Raw genomic sequence first — 19,133 nt, forward strand, 5'->3', positions numbered from 1 at the left:
TGAAACTTTCCATCTCTGGAGAGACAAAGGGCAGTTCTGCTTGGTGAGGAACACAAACCATACCTCTTCTTCTATACAAGCAGCTGTACAAGCTAGATTAATTGCACATACACAGGTGGTGCAGCACTGACACTTCTGCCATGAGATCACTGACAATGTAGCACTGAGCATCAAAACTGCGTTAGAGATACAAAAGCAAAAACAACAATTATGATCCACTTGTATCCAGAAAAAGAGCTTCATTCCTAATGGGTTTTGTGCAGTGAATTGCACAGCATATTTCATAAATATGCACTCAAAAGGAACACTTCTGTTTCTCTCCATAGTATGAATGAGGGCAGACCAAGATGGATCTCCTGGGTATCAGAATTTGACCCACATGTGGTATTTCTATAGGAAACACTCTGGATTCTTTGTTCGATTTATTAACTATAAAATGCTGGTGTTCAAAAGTCTGGGCTTAATTTTTAAGCCTTCCTTTCTTGTCTTCTTTTAGAGAAGAGTAGTGAAATGCATACTGACATACCTTCTCTGCAGTGGAACTCATAATGATGCTTTTTAAACTAAATTGATCTAATTTTTATCCGAAATTACAGGATAAAATTACAGGGCCAGATCTCTAAAAGTCAGCTTCATCTCAATCAAAATTTCCAAGCACCAAAACTTGGATACATAACCAAAGAGCTCACATTCAGCCGAGGCTTAGAGCAAGTCAATATAAATCTCCAATGGAGGCATTCAATTAGTTTGCAGTTTGGTTTTCATTTAGAAGCATGAAAACTTGAATCATTCCTTTGCACTGATGTATCCCAAAGCTGCAGCTTTGTTGCTGAGTGCAATGCTATCAGTTAAAAGCCTCACTGCCCATCCCACAGCCTGCCATGTAGTCCTGAATCCCTGCAGCTGCTGTCTCAGCAGAGGTGGCAAAGCTCTTCCCACAACTCTGCTGTGACCCAGGGTTAAAAGTGCTTTGGCTGAAAACAAACAAGTAGGAGAAAAAAAAAACCTCACAACAAACCAGCAATGTAAAAGAAATAATTCAGCCAGTTCAGCTCCCCACTTGGTACATAGCAAGGCCAAAGAAAGCCTTAAGCCAGTGTAATCCAAGGACAGCATATCTAATGCAATCCTGCTGACATTTCGTAGTGCTGTGTCACAGGCTGAATGGCAGGGTCTGGTCTTTTGAGCAGATAGAGGCATTGTGGGCAGCCAGAAATGAATGGGTTAAAATCCTGAGGTGATTTTTAAGTCATTAAGACTCCTCAGGAAGGAGCCACAGAATCCAAAGCAAGCAAGCAGTCTTGGTAATGCACAAGAGAAACATGCTTCAGTGACACCCTAAATCATATTTGAAATTTGGATACTTAAGCTTATTATCTCTGCAGACAGTAATTGGAGCTTGCAGTACAGTTAGGGACCAGCGTAGCAGCTCACAACAAATCAGGGCTGATATGCTCTGAGAAAGGAACAGGTGGCAGTTAAACAAGTCCCATTTAAATGTTTATGGCCATGCCTAATCCCACACAGTGCCATCTACATCCAGTGTCAGTGACGGATTGTTCTCTCGTGGCTCACACGTTTTCCTGCCAACCACAAGGAGCAGACACTTCGGCCTGAGGTGCAGCTGGCAGAAGGAAATAATGCACACACTGCAAGTGCTGACAGGTTCCTACATTCACACTCAGTTACCAGCCAATTCACATGAGCACTGCCACCACTTGCACCATCACATCCTGGTCGTTTTCTCAGTGTGGAGTTAGATGTAAGATGCAAGCACTTGAAAACCTTCCTTTCAAGATGTCATCGGTGAAACACGTGCCCTAGTGTTCTGCAGGTGAAGGAGTATCAAAGAAAAGCCTGAATGCAACTCCCTGATTCCTCAGCGGAAGTGGGAATGCACGTAGATAAAAAACTGTCACGTATGACTGATAGGTTCTGTTCAAAGTGATTGTTCATGAGAGTGCAATTATTTGGGAACATGTCACTAAACAGGCTCCCATGTATGCTATCAATCTGCAAAGTAGGTAGAAAAGCAGCTTCTTAGAAGAAAAAATATACACACGGATGACATTGATATAAGTGTGTAAAAACAGATTTTAAGAGACAAAAATAAATTTTCAGGCCTTTTCCTTATCAGAGCTTACCAACCATTTTGCACAATGTTCTGCAAGGCAGGCTTTCCAGCCAACTTAAAATTACTCTTCCTCCTAGAAGTTACAACCCTTCAGCATCCTCCCTGCAATTTGCAGTGATGCTGTTGGCGGCTGAAAGCTGCTTGGAGCTGTGCTCTGAAAACCAAATTCCACCAACTGAAAGGATTGCCACTTAGGGCAACTGCCTCTGATTGCAGGGTAGGACAGTGCAAGCGATTTAAGAGTTTGTGGCATTCTCCAGGCCACTTCTTGTGAAGGAAGGAATTATGCAAATGTATATAATGTCATCGTCATTACATACGTATTTAGATAGCACTTTCTGGGAAAGGCAGAACTTGTGGAGCTGAAAGTTGCATTGACATTTTTCATGCTAATGTGTTATTTTGATAACTACCAATGCCAGTGCCAGAAAATCACATATATGCCAGCACCTGTTTTCTTCCGAACATCAAGAACTAGAACTGAGGGCATCTGTAATTGAGCTGAATGTAGTTTCCGGTACTGTTCACAGAAGTGGAGGCCAAGAGAGGCTAAGTAAAATCTCCCAAGAGAATTACTACCCTTTTTCAATATTTAACCAAGCTCTTTGAATTCATACTTTAATTAGTGTCCTTGATTGTGGCGCATGAGAGCATGGCCCTGGTTAGCATACAGTTACCAGAAATATTTGTCATGACAATCTTTGATGCCATCTGACTAAAACAAGTACTCCCTGGTGACAACCAGGAAAAGATTATTTGCAATTATGGCAAACCCCAGCATCAGTGATACAAACCCTATGGACTCTCACTTGCAGGGTGGAAAAGTGAGCTGCTTTCATTAAGTAACTTACTTTTCACAGCTGTTAAGTTATTTTTAAGTAGTTTTAATGCCACTATGCATATTAATTATTTATTGCCTTCCCACCAGCTTACTACATTCATTATAATTATCGCTTGCTCCAGCAAAGTCTCACATATGTTTGATGTTATTTCCCCATTTTCTCCTTCTCCTCTGAACGTTTAATTGTCTTCCAACCCCTCCCCAGTGCCATTGTTCTTGTCATTTGCATTACATTTCTGGTCACTCCAGCTCTGTGGCAGGGGAGTGGAGGGGCTGCTTTCACACTGGCAGCTTACTGCTCACCTCTCTTTTCACTAGAGTCGCAAGAGCAGATCATTTACACGTCCTCTGAGACAGAGGTATGAGTATACAGAAAAACTCCATTTGAACTACACGAGGTTGCTGCCTTTGCCTTTACAATTTGGCACATAGAGGTCATTAAGCTGTGATTTAATTTGATCAATTGTTACAGAGCATTTAGGTTCCAAAGTACAAAAAGCCTTCTTTTTCTTCAAGCCTAGCTTGCACTATTGTCATATAAAGCACATAAACAAGTAAGGGACTACAGGACTCGAAATCTTTCACTGAGTTCAGCAACAGTTATTATCTCTCCAGGGGAGAGAGAGCACATGGACACAATGCCATCCTCTCACAATGTAGTAAACACATTTTCTCTTGACCAGGGAGCCACCAAAGATTGCCAGTGTTGTAAATCCTAGTCTTATCAACAGAAATAAGTTGGAAGAAGGCAATGACTAAGAGAGTAAGTGAATTAAGGAAAAGGAGCTCTGCATACAGTTAACCTTCCATCGCAAGCATCACTCCTTCGAGACTGACACTTCTCCACTGATTCACGCGAGCAAAGGTTCCTCTCACCTCATATTCCTCTTTAAATCCATAGCCCTGTCCACGTTTCATCTGGGTGATGTGCTGCAGCAGGTCGGCCACTCGGATGGCTGGCTGGAACTGCCCCCGTGGGTAGGACATTTCCACTGGCTCGCAGCTCCGATACGGGTGGGTCTGGATAGTCAAGGTTGGCTGAGTCATCTCTCCATGGCTACTGTCTGTTTTAAAGACAGGGAGGTAAAACAAGCTTTCACCTATCTGCGACTGCCATTCTCATTCCTGCTCCACTTGTCTCTCCACCATCCCACTGGCTGGTGCAGGCAAAAGAAAGTAAAGAAATCAAAGAAGCACACAGTGCTGACTGCTGCCCAGAAAGACCAACTCCCATTCAACTAATTTTTGTGTTGAAGAGACAAACCCAGAAGAGGGAATGGAATGAACAGCCAATCAGGCATGAGGATATAACACATACAGTGAAACAGCAAACTTAGTGTGAGCTCTGCATAACGATCCCACTGGGATTACATACCTTCCTTCACAAACCTGCAAAGAATGGGACCAAAAGATACAAACAGATGAAGGAGATTTGGGGCGTACAGCATGAGATGAGTGAAAGGGGCCCAAGTTAACAGCAAACAAACCACCAGCATTTCAGATAAGCCACGCAAGATGTTAGAGGCAATTTAAAATGCTCTATAAATTCAAGCCTAAAATGTATGTCAATTGCAAAATTGTAATGTTAGGTAGACAGAATAGAAGTATAGAAACAGTCCCCTTGCATACACAATCTTAACATTTAGATATGTAAACTTAACAGATACTTATCTTTTTGAAATAAATATTTCACAAATATCTATCATTACAGAGTTGGAATTGTAATCTCTTACATCGTCTAGCAAAACTCCAAAGACACAGCAAAACTTCCTGTTGAGCGGACAGAAGCTTAAATAACCGTACCAGAGACTACCAAAATATTTATTCTTAACAGGAGAAACTCAGAATAAATGAACAGTTTAGGGGTTTATCTACCAGAATTGACCTGATGGAGAGTTTACCAAGTGAAACAACGGTTCTGTTTCCTATGGTTACAGATATCTAAGATCACAAACTCCCAGGCACATTGGGTCTCTTTGGTCTCACTCTGCCCCCAGCAGGGCCACCCAGCACTGCTGCCCAGCATCACATCTCATTGACTTTTGAGGATCTCCAAGGAGGACATCCAACACCTCTCTGGTCTCCATGCCAGAGCTCCAGCACCAACACAGTACAGCAATTCTTCCTGATGGGTTTGGGTTCCTTGGTACATACAGGCCTTAACATCCTGCATGGATTCTTTCTGGTCTTCCCCCAAAAGGGCCTGTTAGCAAACTGAAAATATACCCTTCTTTCACTGCTCAAAGAAAAAGAAAGGAAAAAGTAGAAGATTGCATACACCAGGCTCCTTTCATACAGAACACAGATTGAAAAAGAGCTCAAACACTACTCCTTGTCAGCAGTAGTACAGTCATGTTTTAGGAGGGATAAAAAATAAATGAATCAAGTTGCAATTTCAGGGTGATTTCTGAGCGAGAGAAATATGGCCAGAGTTACTGTAAACATTGCTATCCTTGAGAAACCACCGTGAAATTTTGTTCATAAGCAGTCAGGATCTCTGCTCTGTTCCTCATTGCAAAATTGGGCAGGAGCAGACAGATTGGGGCATTAGATTGCCTTTTCAGCAAACGACAAAACAATGACATGACAAAACTTGACAAATTATGCTCTAGCTGGTTCTGTCTTATATTGGAGGTAAGTTATCAAGACAGGCATATGTTCTGTTTTGGAGGACTACGAGAAGGAGAAAGGAATGACTGCAGTGAATGCACTGCCACGGGGCAAATTATCCCTACAATACATGGATACAGCTGATATAGAACATTAGATATAGATAGATGAGTCTGATGGTTGAATTATCAGAAATGCTGAACATGTCCTGCTGCTTCTGAAATAAATGGCCATCACATCGATCATTCACTCTGAAGATGAGGCTACTGGATTAAAGATTTCTCGAGCCGAGATTCTCATAAACAGTCACATTCCTCGGACAGCACAAGATTTACAGACCTGTGGTTCTAGTGAAGCAACCTTCACATACAAAATGTGAATAAATTTGGGATTTAAGGAAGAGTAACATCCAAAGCATTTGTATAATCATCCCTAATGCTCCGACTAATGATAGTGTGAGAACTCTGAACAGAGGGAATTTCAAGGCTTATTAATTCCCCTAGTTGGATTCGCTTTCCCAGAGCATCTTTCCTCCCCTGTTCCCTATTAACCTCCTGTAATGGAGAGGAGAAGATTTTTATCGTGGACCATTTCCGACAGACGTACTATGCTTAATTTTCCATCATTAGGTTTAATACAAACCCAATTTCACAATTGGCTTCTCTGAAGAACCTACAAGTAATGCCACATTTTTATCAGCCCCAATTAAAAGACATTACTACATCCCTATTCGAGAGGGAGACTTAAAACTTACGTGCGATACTAGTGCTAATAGAGTCAGGGCACATGCAGAGCACAGACTATTTGTAAAGCAGGGCTCTTTTTCACATTTTTTAATTCTGGTGTTTTTGGGTCTCTCCTCCCAGCAGTATCCAAGCAAGGGGTGAAAACAGTCCCCTCTCCAGAATAACTTCCTTCCAACTAGACTGGAAGTAGATGAAGCTCAGCAGCGAAGGGTCTGACTCCAGCCATTAAGTTTATGGTGACAGCTGTGCTCCTGGTCAATTTGGTCAGACAGAAATACAAAATCTATTGATTGCAGCAGCAACTCTTGAAGCATCACCTCTCACCCAGCCAACTGCTTCTCCTAAAAAAACTCCGTGTCACACAATCTGAGTCACCCTGCCCTCAACCCTAGAGCACACAGAGCTGACACAGGGAACACCACCTCCGCTGGATTTCTGTGACAAATACATCCAAGGTGGCCTCTGTGCACTGCCCAACAGAAAACCACAGCCTGAGACCTGCACCAGCTCGGGACGGCTGCCAGTTCTTTCCACAAGCATCTTATCTGGGACTAGGAAGAGATCAGAGGAGATTATTGCGGAGATAAATTGCTATGTATGAGGCGAGTTTAGTGTTCATATGTTCTGCTAATAAAGCCCAATTCCAGAAACATATTGTTCCTTCCCAGTGTAATCACACCATGAGTCGGAACCTAAGCATGGTTAATGAGGCGCTCAGGCAAGGCACTGTCCCTTCCCTCAAGATGTGCAGTTAGCAATCTGGAATGGAGGGTGGGAGGGGAGGCAGCAGCAAATCCATCTCTCATTGGGACAGTCAACCAAGCAGCCTTCAAGCATTTACCTTTCTTTTGCTTTTTTGCATTGCCTTTCTGCTGGTTGCAGCAATAGAAGGGACCTGTGCCTTCTGGTGCTGCTGTTACTGGAAAAGGCAACAGAACCACCAGCCCCTCAGCCACGTGTTCTAATGGCTGTACTGATGGCAAGTCATAGAAATTTACAATAGTTCCTCCTGTCTGCCCCCATCTCACAACTACCCACCCTGTTTTCTTTGAGAGGGGATGACACTGAAGTTTTGCTGGTGTTTCTGGAGCGCTTGTGCCTTTCCTGAGTTCTCAGTGAGATGAGCAAACGAATTAAAAAACCTCTTTTGAAAGAGGCATGAAATAATTTACTGTAATATTCAGAAACTAGTAAACATATAGACTGCAAATCAGGTTTTTAGGATGATATTTCATATGCTCTTCTTATTTCTAGTCAAACATCCTCATTCTGTTGATAGGAACACAAACCAACACATTTGACTTCATGCCAAAGACAGACTAGCATCAAGAAATAATCCAAATGTGAAGATTTCAAGAGACGGTGATTCATCCTGACCCCAAAAGTTGTGCCAATGGTTAATTACCCTTGCTGTCTAAACATTTCTTAATTGCAATTTGATCTTGCTAAGCTTCAGTTTCCAGACACTGAATCTTATTATACCCCCTGTTAGATTAAAGAGCCCTCTGAGTATTTGAAATCTTGACCTGTGCAGGCACTGATCAAATCACTTCTCCAGTTTCTCTTTGATAAGGAAAATCAACTGGGTGCTTCTGAAGTCTCATTTGGGCAGAGCATTCAGGACCCCACTTCCTTCCTACAGACATCTCCGATTTTCTAAAGTCTTTTTTGTGCAGCCATAAACACAACAGATATTCTGTGTGCTGCTGGAAATCCACTGTTCCTAACAGGCTCTTTTCTAATGCTAGCAGCTGCAACAGCAAAATATTTTGTCAGCTTGCTTGTTAGCCCTTGTTAGCACAACGTGTTTTGTCCCCGCGCTAAGACACCAGTTGCCAATGTAGATATTTTGATTTCTGGAAGCTGGCACTTTCATTATCAGTCAAATAGTACATGGAATGCCCTGAAATTTTGTAGAAGATGTTAAATCAATGGCTCACTGGCTCACACACAACTTGCTTGACTTGGAACTCTTCAGGCATCTCAACTTATGTGTTTGGTAGTGGAACTGCAAATGATAAAATTTAGCAATGTTGACTACACTTTTAATACTCTCAAGTTCTCCCTGCCTATGAAATGGCACTTCTGTGACTCTCTGCTTTACTGGAGAAGTAATCATAAACTTGTTGAAGCTAACTGTGAGGTCCTACTCTGCCAAGAGAAACAAAAAGCAGCACCATATGCTGAGAAAAGCTCACGCAGAGGCCGACGAGGTGACATCTTTCCCCATTTGGTGGGTAACCCTGAGGGCAAGATAATATTGCTCACCTGCTGCAACAATACCTTCTATTATACACTTTTGCTGCTTCCCAGACAACTGAAATAAATGGCTCCTTCCACAGAAAAAAAAAATTCTGTAGATGTCAATGATGAGGTGAAGAAGAACTGAGAAACTGAGAGCCCCAGCCTGCAAACAGCTGTGTGCAGCCCCATGCAACCTCTGCTCTCGGGAGAGAACCTGCCCACCCGGGGCAGCTTTTGGGATGGAAACTTTAGATTCTTTTACAGAAGTTATCTTGTCCCATAAATAAAGGCTTTGTTAGTCTGCAAGACAGATACGTAGACACACACTGTAATGCTGCCTTCAGATTAGAAGACTGACTAGAAAACAAACTTACGCCTCAAGCAAGTGAAAGCAATGCTGCTCTAATGTGTGTTGAACATGCAGAGTTTATTTCAAAAGTTTTGCTTCAATATCTTTAGCAAAATATAAATAAAATTTGAGCACTGTTTGTGATGGATTTTATTGCATGCATGTTCAGTGTCTCTACTAGAGTAAGGGTTGCCAATTATTTGACATCTTCCAAGGCTGACTACAGGATGGCTAATATCTCTTCTCCTTCCACTAGAGATAAATAAGGTGGCACCTGGTAAAACTAATTTGCTTTTTGAGTGCAACAAGGCTTGATTTTATGGTAAATATCTAGCTATAATGTGCTACATACAATACAATCAGTGGTATGGCAAAGCAAAGTCAAAACATCATTTCCCTAATGATACCAGCTGAGCTATAAAAGGCAAGTTCCTTAACAAAAAGCCTTCTGAGATCAGTTTTGACAGAGCAAAGCATACATTGTTCATTTCAAAGGCTATAAACAAGCCATATGGCTGGAGTAAATTATTTTCTCTATATTTAAAAAGATTTTTTAAGGATAACTTGGTAAATACTTCATAAAGTGCATTTTAATCTTAATAGGACTATGGAACACAATTATTTTTTCCATCAGCACACAGAAAAACCCTGCCACAAATGTAAGAAAGCTGCTTTGGTGATATGGGCTGAAAACTGGGACTACCGGGTTCACACGTCACTGTGCAGCTCTTCAGATGTATGGATTTCTCCAAACCTATGTGAAAAGATCTGCCTGCATTACAGAGCAATTCATCAGCTGGAGAACTACTGACAACTTCAAACCAGCACTCACAACACAAAAAGCAACTAAAGCCTGGGACAGTTTTATTATTTGTAGTCAAAAAGAAATGTAAGGGAAATTCAGCTCAAGCAACAGCCCTCGATGTCAGACACCTCTGGTGCAGGACAACATGAGCACAGTGAACTGAAGTGAAAGACTCTTCCACAACCTCTTCGAGATTGACGTGGCCACAAGCACTGAATAGACTGAGCCACTGATTTTCAAGTTTTCAATGCAGCTTACAAAGTCAGACTTGCTAATGCAGCAATATCAGCAACATCAGCATCTAAGCATCTTTTCTTCAAACGTTAGGGTTGTGGATAAACTCAGAGCAGGTTGGATAGGCATGAGCAAAAGCCCACCCAAACTACAGAGCACTGACATTCAGAGCAAATTTCTTGTTGTTTTTTTTTAATGCAAGCCAGGATTTGTTGAAAACATCCCAACAGTGAGCTTCCTCTGCTTGTTCCACCCGTCTGCAAGGAACCACGAGGCACTACTGTCCTTATCCTCCTGGGGGGATAGGGATTCTCCTTATTAGGATACTCTTGCATAAGGGAATTGAGAAGATGACATGAAGGGATGCAAGAGGAAGGCGGGCTGGCTCCCCTGAAGAGCCTGCACTGATGTCATTTGCTGAATGACTTTGACTGCCATGCACGTTTTCTCCAAAAACAAGCTCTAATGTGGTACCATCTCCCACTCAGACTTTACATTAGTCATACAGCATGAACCTTACTCAAATATTAAAAGCAAGGAAAACTGCCTCCTTAACTTGCTAGTATTAAATATTCTCTTTCCCAGCAAAGATGCTTGTGAAGGCCATTAAGTCTTGGAATCTACAACTCTAAGTTAAATTACAGAGCTAAAAACATGCATTACATGAAAAAAGTGTTAGTCAAGCACAAGACATGGCAGAGGCACAAAAAAAATCCCCTGTATCTTAATATCAAGAAATCATGTCACAGTCAAGCCTAGGGAGTCATCTAGCATGGCAGATATAGAACATTTATTAGCAGAAGGCATAACAGATGGGAACAAATAGCAGTGAAGCACAGGTGGTGCCCAGAGACAGATATTGGTGGTGAGATGACTGAAGCCCTTTTTAAGATCTTTTTCTTTCCCAGGAATTAATAAACGTCAAAAATTAAACTTATTTTGCTCGTACAGCATCATCCAATGTCTGGTAAATCTGTCTGAGAGGTCAGAACGTCAGGCTTTCCATTTGTCTGCAACTCACAAGACAGAAATTTCTTTGGTGCTAAGAGCTGTTTTGCAGCACCTGTGGCTGCTCAGTGCAGGTGCAATTCAAGAGTGAGCAGCGAGTGTAAATCATGTCTTAAAATGCTCTGTGCTTAACTTCTTGTGTGTAAGACCAGGATATCAATCCTTACTCAGCTCAGAGATAATGGTTAGTAGATGCTAAGTTTTAAAGAGTTTTAAATATGTAGAGCTTTGGATACAGAAGCACAAGACTACTTTAATTCCCAACTCTCTTATTTATTTTTCCTCTCTAATTGTGGTGTTTTGAAAGCTTTGAGAGCTCTTTTTGGCTTTTTCTTTGCCCTGTGAGAGGCACAGATTGACTCTATTACTCCTTGAGCTTCTGCATCAGAAGTACGCAGTTTGCTGTCTGGACACAGGGCTAATAACACCTCCCTCAGACTTTGGTACCCATTTTCACAGATGCTGAGCACCAGTGAGAGCAAAATGCAGGTCTGGGCACTGTTTCTAAAGCACAGCCAAAAGATAAATCCACCTTCAGACCTTCCTGTTGACAACGAGTCTCTGGGAAACAAGAAGAAACCTTCTGGAAAAGACGACTCCTTCTTCATCAAAAGAGGGCTTATTCATCGCCATCAGGCACGTTGATATATAGCAGGATAAATGTATGTATTGTGGCAGTCCCTCCAAGCCTCTCTGGCTGTTAGTCTGTAAGCCAAAGCACTTAAGTGCTTTGTTGTAATTTCTTCCTGGTCTAACTATAGGCCTTCAGCGTGCCCAGAGTAATGTTTAAAGCAGACATGGTAGATTACTGTGTCTGGAACTGAACATTTACTGTAGATAATCCAAAATGACAGGTTTCATAAATACCACTGGTTAGATTCTGATCAACTACATATCATCTTTCTGATTCATAGCAGAGGAATTGCCTTCTTCAAATTCCACACGCAGGCAGCATCCTCCAGGGAGAGCCCGAAGTTGTAGGCTGTTATTACTCACTTTCAAGGGTATACCTCCAGTAAGTTTCTGAATAGCTTCTTTTTATCAGCTTACAGTTTCTGTCAATTTTGTTCTCTCTGTTAACTTACTGTGCTAACATACTTTTAAAAATCCAAAAGCTAGGAGCTGCACACACTGCAGCACGCAACCATCTCCCTCTAAAGTGACCAGAAGCCACAGCACAGCCTCCACCTCTCAGAACCTGCCTTTTCATTACCCTGTCATGTCCATACCAGATTGCTGCAATATTTAGCATTTGACTCCCATTTCCCAAACCTACCCTTTGGCTCCCACCTATATCCGTATATTTTGAACTGTCTTTTCTCAAACAAATAAATAGAATCAATTAACAGCGATAAGAAGGCATGAGTGAAACCAAAGACTTTCCAATTAACAAAGTACATGATCACGGGATTAATTATGATTTTGAAGCCCAGCCACTTAACAGCATTCTCTAAGTTATTCGCAAGATGCAATGAGCAGGTTTTCTCTCCAATGAGAGAATACCACCATACCTGTCTTACCTAACAGCGTGGTCGATGGAACTGTGTCTGATGATACTTTGAGATGGAATTCCATTCACCCACACGACACGGGTCATTGCAAATCAACAGCAGATCAGCAGGAAAAAAAAAGTTACAAAAAATGAAAACAAGGTTAGTTTCATCTCATACTCAGCAGATTCAGTCTATAGGTCATATCAGGAAATGCACAAAAGTAAAGAAAATTTAGAAAAGAAAAAAAAGTCTGGCACTAGTACCTGAGTAGTAGGAATTCAACAAAGATTTGCTCTGAAGGGTTTTGCTTTGGACAGAAAATGAACAAGGAGAGGGTGATGCTAGGTAGGAAAGACATAAGGAAAAGACTTTAGACATATATTAAGAGAGAGAAAGAACAGGGAGAATGTTCCTCAAAGAACACAGTAATATGGGATATATAAGGCTTATCAAAGTGAATTATATTTTTCATCTCAACATGCATATTACATTTATTACAATGTCATCATGATGGATTTTCTTTAATATAAGTACTCCAGACCCCAAATATAGTATTGCAGTTTTTGTAAATCAGTGTGTTCCTACACATATAGGACTATATTCTACACACCTCTTTTTTTTCTTTAAACCAAAGGAACATCTCAGAAAAATACTCAAAAACAACACCCAAAATACAAACTACACAGAGTAAATGCATTATTAACAGCAAAATAAGCCTGCTAAGCACAATGCACACTAGTACCACAAAAATACACAGGCAGGGTAGCAAATTTTTTGTTAAAACCATACAAGATAAGAAGGCAATTGTTTTTCAATGCAGAACACTTAATAGCAAATCCTATAATCTTTTCCCCTGTGAGATGGGTTCTTTCAGCAGGACATACATCCCCACTTTCTCCCATCTAAAGAATTAGCTTTCTCTGGAACAAATCCACAAATAATTCCCATATTGATCAAATATTTATGGAAAGGAGGCAGGGCTCCACATCTTCACAGCAGAATCTTTCCTTGCTAGCAAACGTACGAGATTGTTTATATCCACAATAGCATACATGTACATTCTTATGACAATCCATCATTTCTGAATGTATATTCTTTAGTTATCACTCTGCATTCACTCTTAGACTTGCAGACATTTATCTCCTCCTCAAAACGTTGGGAAACAAGCTAATATGAATCTCAGTACATCAGAAAGATGACAATAGATAAACACAGGAAAAAGTATTCCATAATCCAGCAGAAGTAGATAAAAGTCAGTATACATCAAAGTATTTTCAGAAGCAAATTTTGTATCTCTAGAAAAAACACCACTAATAATTTTAAAGTTCCTCTATGGGGTGAATGAAAGAAGGCACTATCCTAGGGATAGTCTTCAGAGTTACCTCCTAAGCACTACATCATCAACTTATAATGAACTTGCTCCTCCTTGCACTCTTCTGCTACATTGTCAGGCTTTGACCATATGAAAACACATTAAGATAATGCAATTTCTCATAGCTTAGTCTGCTGTAATGCAACTCTCATCTGGGACCTCTTCCACTTTCTCCCCTGTTAGCTAGCCTAAATAAGACCTTCTCTGTATCACACTTGGGATGTGGCCACGTCTACAGATGTGTAAGACAAGCACTATCAAGAATACTTTGGTTGGCCAGAGTCACAGAGTAAATCCTCCAATTTCCTGAAATTTGGGAGTACAAAAGTACATTGGGGCCACAGCTTTTCCAGGAATTGCCAACTATAAATTACTCAGGCATCTAAACGTAGACACATCACATCAGTGAATTTGATTAAAAATGTTTCCAACAAAGGAAATGAAACCATATTTGTGAGACAGGAGGTGAATTCAGACTTTCAGAGAGCTTACTGACAAAGTCAGCCAGGTGGCTGTTGTAGGAGAGATGCACACACAGTGCTGCGGCTTCATCAGAGGTACCCACCAGCACCAGTGTGTGCAAGTCACGGAGACACTTCCAAAGAGAACTTCACATCAAAGATTAAAACTCGATTTCAAATTCTCTATACACAGGAGTGGCACAAGAGGCCACCCTATTCATGCCAATAACAATACCACTACTAACGCAAATCTCAATTCCTTAAAGTATCCTAGAAGGCACCTTCACACTGCGCCTCTGCCAGTAATGTTAAGGCTATCCAGCTGGACTGTACCAGTGTCACTCCTCTGGATCATTTGGAAAGCAGTGTCCTCCGTGCACGATGTTGCAGCACATCATTGCTGAGAGGATGTACTGCTGCTTCTCTCATCACACAGATGGGCTACCAAATTGCACATAAATTATGCAATAATAACCCCTTGCACACCTTTCTGGTCAGTGCACAGATACTGTGGGATAATTTTGGGTCTTCCTTGACTGCCATTCGTCACCTCGCTCCACAACAACCCTGCACTGAGTCAGTGTCTGCATGTGGCCATGCTGTGCCCCTCCGAGGAAAATAACACTGCTTTCCAAACACTCCTGAAAGATAAGGAGTGGTCTCAAATACTGCAAATATCAGCATTTACTTGTAGAGATTTAAGATAAATATATAATTTTTAATTTTTTTTTTTTTTTTAAGACTTGAGAAAAGATTTGAGAAAAATGTACATCTCACTTCACATGACTTTTGGGTAAAACTAGACAAACTGGAATAATGTTGGACTAGTTTGGCTTTCAGCAAACATCTATTCTGATTCCATGTTGTGGCAGAGACATGGGCTGAGTCCATAAAAACTCTGCAGTTAAAACTTTAAGTACCAGTCAGAAACTGGCCTGAATAACAAGTATCATTCTGGGATGGAAAGGGGGATAAAGAGCTTATCTGTGGGCCAGAAAATTTAAGAGCTCGTTTCTGTTCCACTTTTCAGCAAGATCTGAAGTCTCCCTGCTCCAGCTTACCATCACAGAATTACAGAATGGTCTGCATTCTGTAATGCACTGGAAGGGCCCTTCCAGCCCCCCAGCCCTTCCCTGCTGTGGGCTGGCTGCCCCCCAGCTCAGGGTGCCCAGAGCCCATCCAACCAGGCCTTGGTGCCCGCTGGGGATGGGGCACTCACACTTCTCTTGCCAGCAGTGCTATGGCCTCACTGCCCTCTGAGTAAACAATTTCCTCCTGACATCTAAACTAAATTTCCCCTCTATCAGTTTAAAACCACAGCTCCCTGTCACATCACCACACTCTGTGACAGAGTACAGCTTTCCTGCAGGGCCCCTTTAGGCACCAGAAGGCCACACTGAGGTGTCTCCAGAGCCCTCTCTTCTCCAATGTGAACACCCCCAGATCCCTCAGCCTGTCTTTGTAGGAGAGCTGCTCCTCTGAGCATCTTCATGGCTTTCTCTAGACCTGCTCCAACATCTCCACACCCTTTTTGTGCTGGGGATCCCAGGCCTGGATGCACTAGTGCAGTTGGGGCCTCACAAGCGCAGAGCAGAGGGGCACAAACCCCTCCATCACCCTGCTGCTCCCCCTCCCATATGTTAATGCAGTACATTTGATCCTCTGGCTGCAACTGCACACTGTTGGCCCATGTTGAGTCTCCCATCAACCAACACCCCCAAATCCTTCTCCTCAGGGCTGCTCTCAATCCATTTTCCACCCAGCCTGTATCCAGAGGCTAGAGATGTTCCAGACATAATTACATTTGACAACAAACACATCTATCAAGCAATCTACACATGGCCAACGGGGCATGAATTTATGGACTGCACCATTTGCAAGAGCAGATATTGAACATTTCCAAAGACTTTCCATCTGAAGGAATGAAGCAGCAGTCAGTGAAGGAATAAGCATTTTTAACAGCAAAAGGCAGGGGTTATTTCCCAGTCACTGCTACAGCTAACTCAGACTTCTCATACTCTCATAACTGAGGTCAAGAAGGAGAGGATGAGCACCTATCATGAGACATTGACGAGCACTATTTTCTGTTGTGAGGTAAAAGGAACATTTAAGACAGAATTTTACTCTTGCTTAAGAGACAGAGCTCATTTCAAAAGCTAGGATGAATAGCCCCCATAAAACTGTATTAGTTAGCAGAAAAGTTACAAAGTAATCCAGTTATGTTATTCAAAAGTAGGAGCAGGCCCTTATAAAAACCTTTAAGTATTAAACTCCATTAAAGTAATTTTTTTTAAATAAAGGCTTTTACTCTTTTTTTTTTTTTTTCCTGACTATACGATCAGCTGCAAACCCATAAAATTCTGGCATCAGCACGTGCACACTTTTGCACAGGAGAGAACTTACCTGCAACACCTCAGCATCCTGGACTTGGCAGAAAAAAAAAATGTGGAGAAATCATGAAGGCTTACCAGTGATTATTGCTTATGGATATAAAGAGGGAAAAAAAAAAGAAAGAATCAGCCCATGACTTGAATCAGGCTGTGCTACAGAGGGAGGTGGTGATAAAATCTGCAGTGATGTCAGACAAGCAAAGGACTTACTGATTTAAAAGAACGAAAAAGAAAACCTGAAGGTATGCCTCCCTTACAAAATTAGATATAGCATTTCCTATAGTTGCTATTTCAAGCAAATGACTCAGCTGTTTTAATTAGTCTCTCAAAATATCAAGGAAAGAAATGAGGTCACATTACAGGCTCTTCTCTTATTTTCCAGTTGGAAAAAAAAGCAAAGCCCACAAAGTTTTAAAAATCCAGATTCCAATGAAAAGTGGAAAACTTGGTTTGCCTCATACATTTCAAACAAACTATCTTTGCTGTTTCTAGGCTGCCTGTTACAATGCTGCCCTCTGCTATCCTGTCTTTCAAAGATACGAGGCACTGACAACTCATGCTGTCTTCTTTAGGAGGCACAGCTACTCAGCACCTGAGAAAATTAGATCTCGAGTCAAGTCAATTTAATATCAGAGAGAAGTGTTCACCACTAGCCTTGATGGTCCCAAACACCTACTTATCCATCTCACAGGTTTGTTACATAGAGTGACAGTAGCAACGCATGCAGATGGAATTTGACATGACCTATAGACAGAGGGAGAAGAAAAATTCACTCAGCCTGTAGCGATCAATCTGAGGTTACAAAGAAAGATTTCAGTGATAACAAACTTTTTTTTTTCTTTCTTTCTTTCTTTTTTTTAATCATAGGCAATTCCTTGTTAGTAATTAGGGGAAAAACGCTTCATAAAGATGTTAAAAAATAACAAGAATTCTAAGCATGCATTTTGCTTTCAGAGCTGAACCTTCTTCAAACTATAGGGTAAACATCAAAAGAAGGAGTGACATTCCCATAGTGTCTAAGTTAAAATTTATTTAATACGAAAAGGTTTACAAATCCACCATGCAGTCCACCATGCATTCAACCTGGATCTAGTGAGGCTAAGGGGTAACTTAGTGCTGCTTTGCCCAGAGTCTTCCAGCTACAGAGGTCTGAGTGGTTTACAATTATTAACTACTATTTGTTTTACGGAGTTTGAGTGAAGAACAAACTGAGGACACAGACAAAAGAAGAAATGATGTCTTTCCATTTCTAACCATAAGACTGTTTTCTTTCATAAAAATTCCATACAGAAAACGATATTTCCATCCTAAACGTCAGCTAAGTGATTTTACTCATCAACTCACAAAGGAAAAACTGTTTCGGAAGAACAAATGAACATATGCTTTTTTGAATGTCTGCTGCGATTATTAAAACACATTATAAATTATTTCTTGGGAAATTTAGAGTGAGAGGAATTCTCCCCACCCAACTGAGAGGTAAAATAGGGGCAGTATTAGAAGCATTTCAACAACTGATTTCTAGCAAGCTTTTGCAACGAACCCTCTCACTGCCACTCCCAGCTTCTCACTGTTGTGCCCAGAGGAATAGGTCCTTTCAAGAACCCAGAGCTCTCCAAAGGGGACATATCCATTGCAAGCAAGTTAAACTTACTGAATCCATTAACATCTTGGCAGCTGGAAGAGAAAGCTTCTTCATTGTGAACAGCGCTGAGTTTGGTAGAGGCCTTGTCTGAAGCGGCCACGGGACCCATCTCTCTCTGTGTGCTGGTCTGAGTCTCCTTCTGCTTCTTGGCTAGCTTCCTTTAGGGTATTTTGAAGAGGGGAGAAATCGAGGTCAGTTTTCCCTCATTAGAAACAAAACAATGAGAAAATATCTCAAAAATCACAATTATCACACTTAAGAGACATGCAGGGCACATGGAACTCCAAGAGAGAAAACCCCACAGCTTTTTAATATATTGTTATGGAGTCAAATAAACATAGTGATGCCAGCCTGTGAGTCTGGCTGTCCCTCCCAGTAACTCATCGTGCACAAACCCACATCACCCCAGCAGTAGGAGCACTACGTCACCAAAGAAGAAGAAATCAGGAAAGCCCTTGGAGCAGGTGACATCTGCTCCAGGAAGAGCAGAGGGCACCAGGCATGGGCAGCAATGGGAAAGGCTCACTGGAGGTACATGGGATCTCCACATCCATCCCACAGGGCCACCTGCACCCGGGGCTGTCTATGGAGGCTCCAGGGAGCACTGTGACCTGAGGCTGTGCCACTGGGCAGCTGGGCAGGAGGCCCAAGCAGGGCAGGGAGGATGGCAGCCTCTGCTAGAATTTGACAAACTGCTCTAAGGATCGGCACTCAGGGAAGAATGGGGCAAGTTAAAGGCTGCAGTAATTTTAAAAATGACTGTGTCCAGATATGTCCCTTTTCTGGGAATTTGGGTCTTTGAGG

The 19,133-nt window shown here is 41.7% G+C and overlaps 1 protein-coding gene across 1 annotated transcript in view; it reads right to left on the minus strand.

Moving 5' to 3' along the window:
* PTPRT (protein tyrosine phosphatase receptor type T) overlaps positions 1–19,133 on the minus strand; it is a 308,933-nt gene that overhangs the window by 29,741 nt on the left and 260,059 nt on the right. Inside the window, exons 14-17 of the mRNA XM_042883615.1 lie at positions 18,339–18,487; positions 12,728–12,805; positions 8,838–8,846; positions 3,852–4,075 (exon numbers count right to left, since the gene is read on the minus strand). Coding sequence (XP_042739549.1) covers positions 3,852–4,075; positions 8,838–8,846; positions 12,728–12,805; positions 18,339–18,487 — 460 coding nt within the window. The remainder of the gene's footprint in view (positions 1–3,851; positions 4,076–8,837; positions 8,847–12,727; positions 12,806–18,338; positions 18,488–19,133) is intronic.

This window comes from Lagopus leucura, unplaced genomic scaffold (assembly GCF_019238085.1).
Source record: "Lagopus leucura isolate 7727_CA_CO unplaced genomic scaffold, USGS_WTPT01 Super-Scaffold_100039, whole genome shotgun sequence".
Taxonomy (NCBI): domain Eukaryota; kingdom Metazoa; phylum Chordata; class Aves; order Galliformes; family Phasianidae; genus Lagopus; species Lagopus leucura.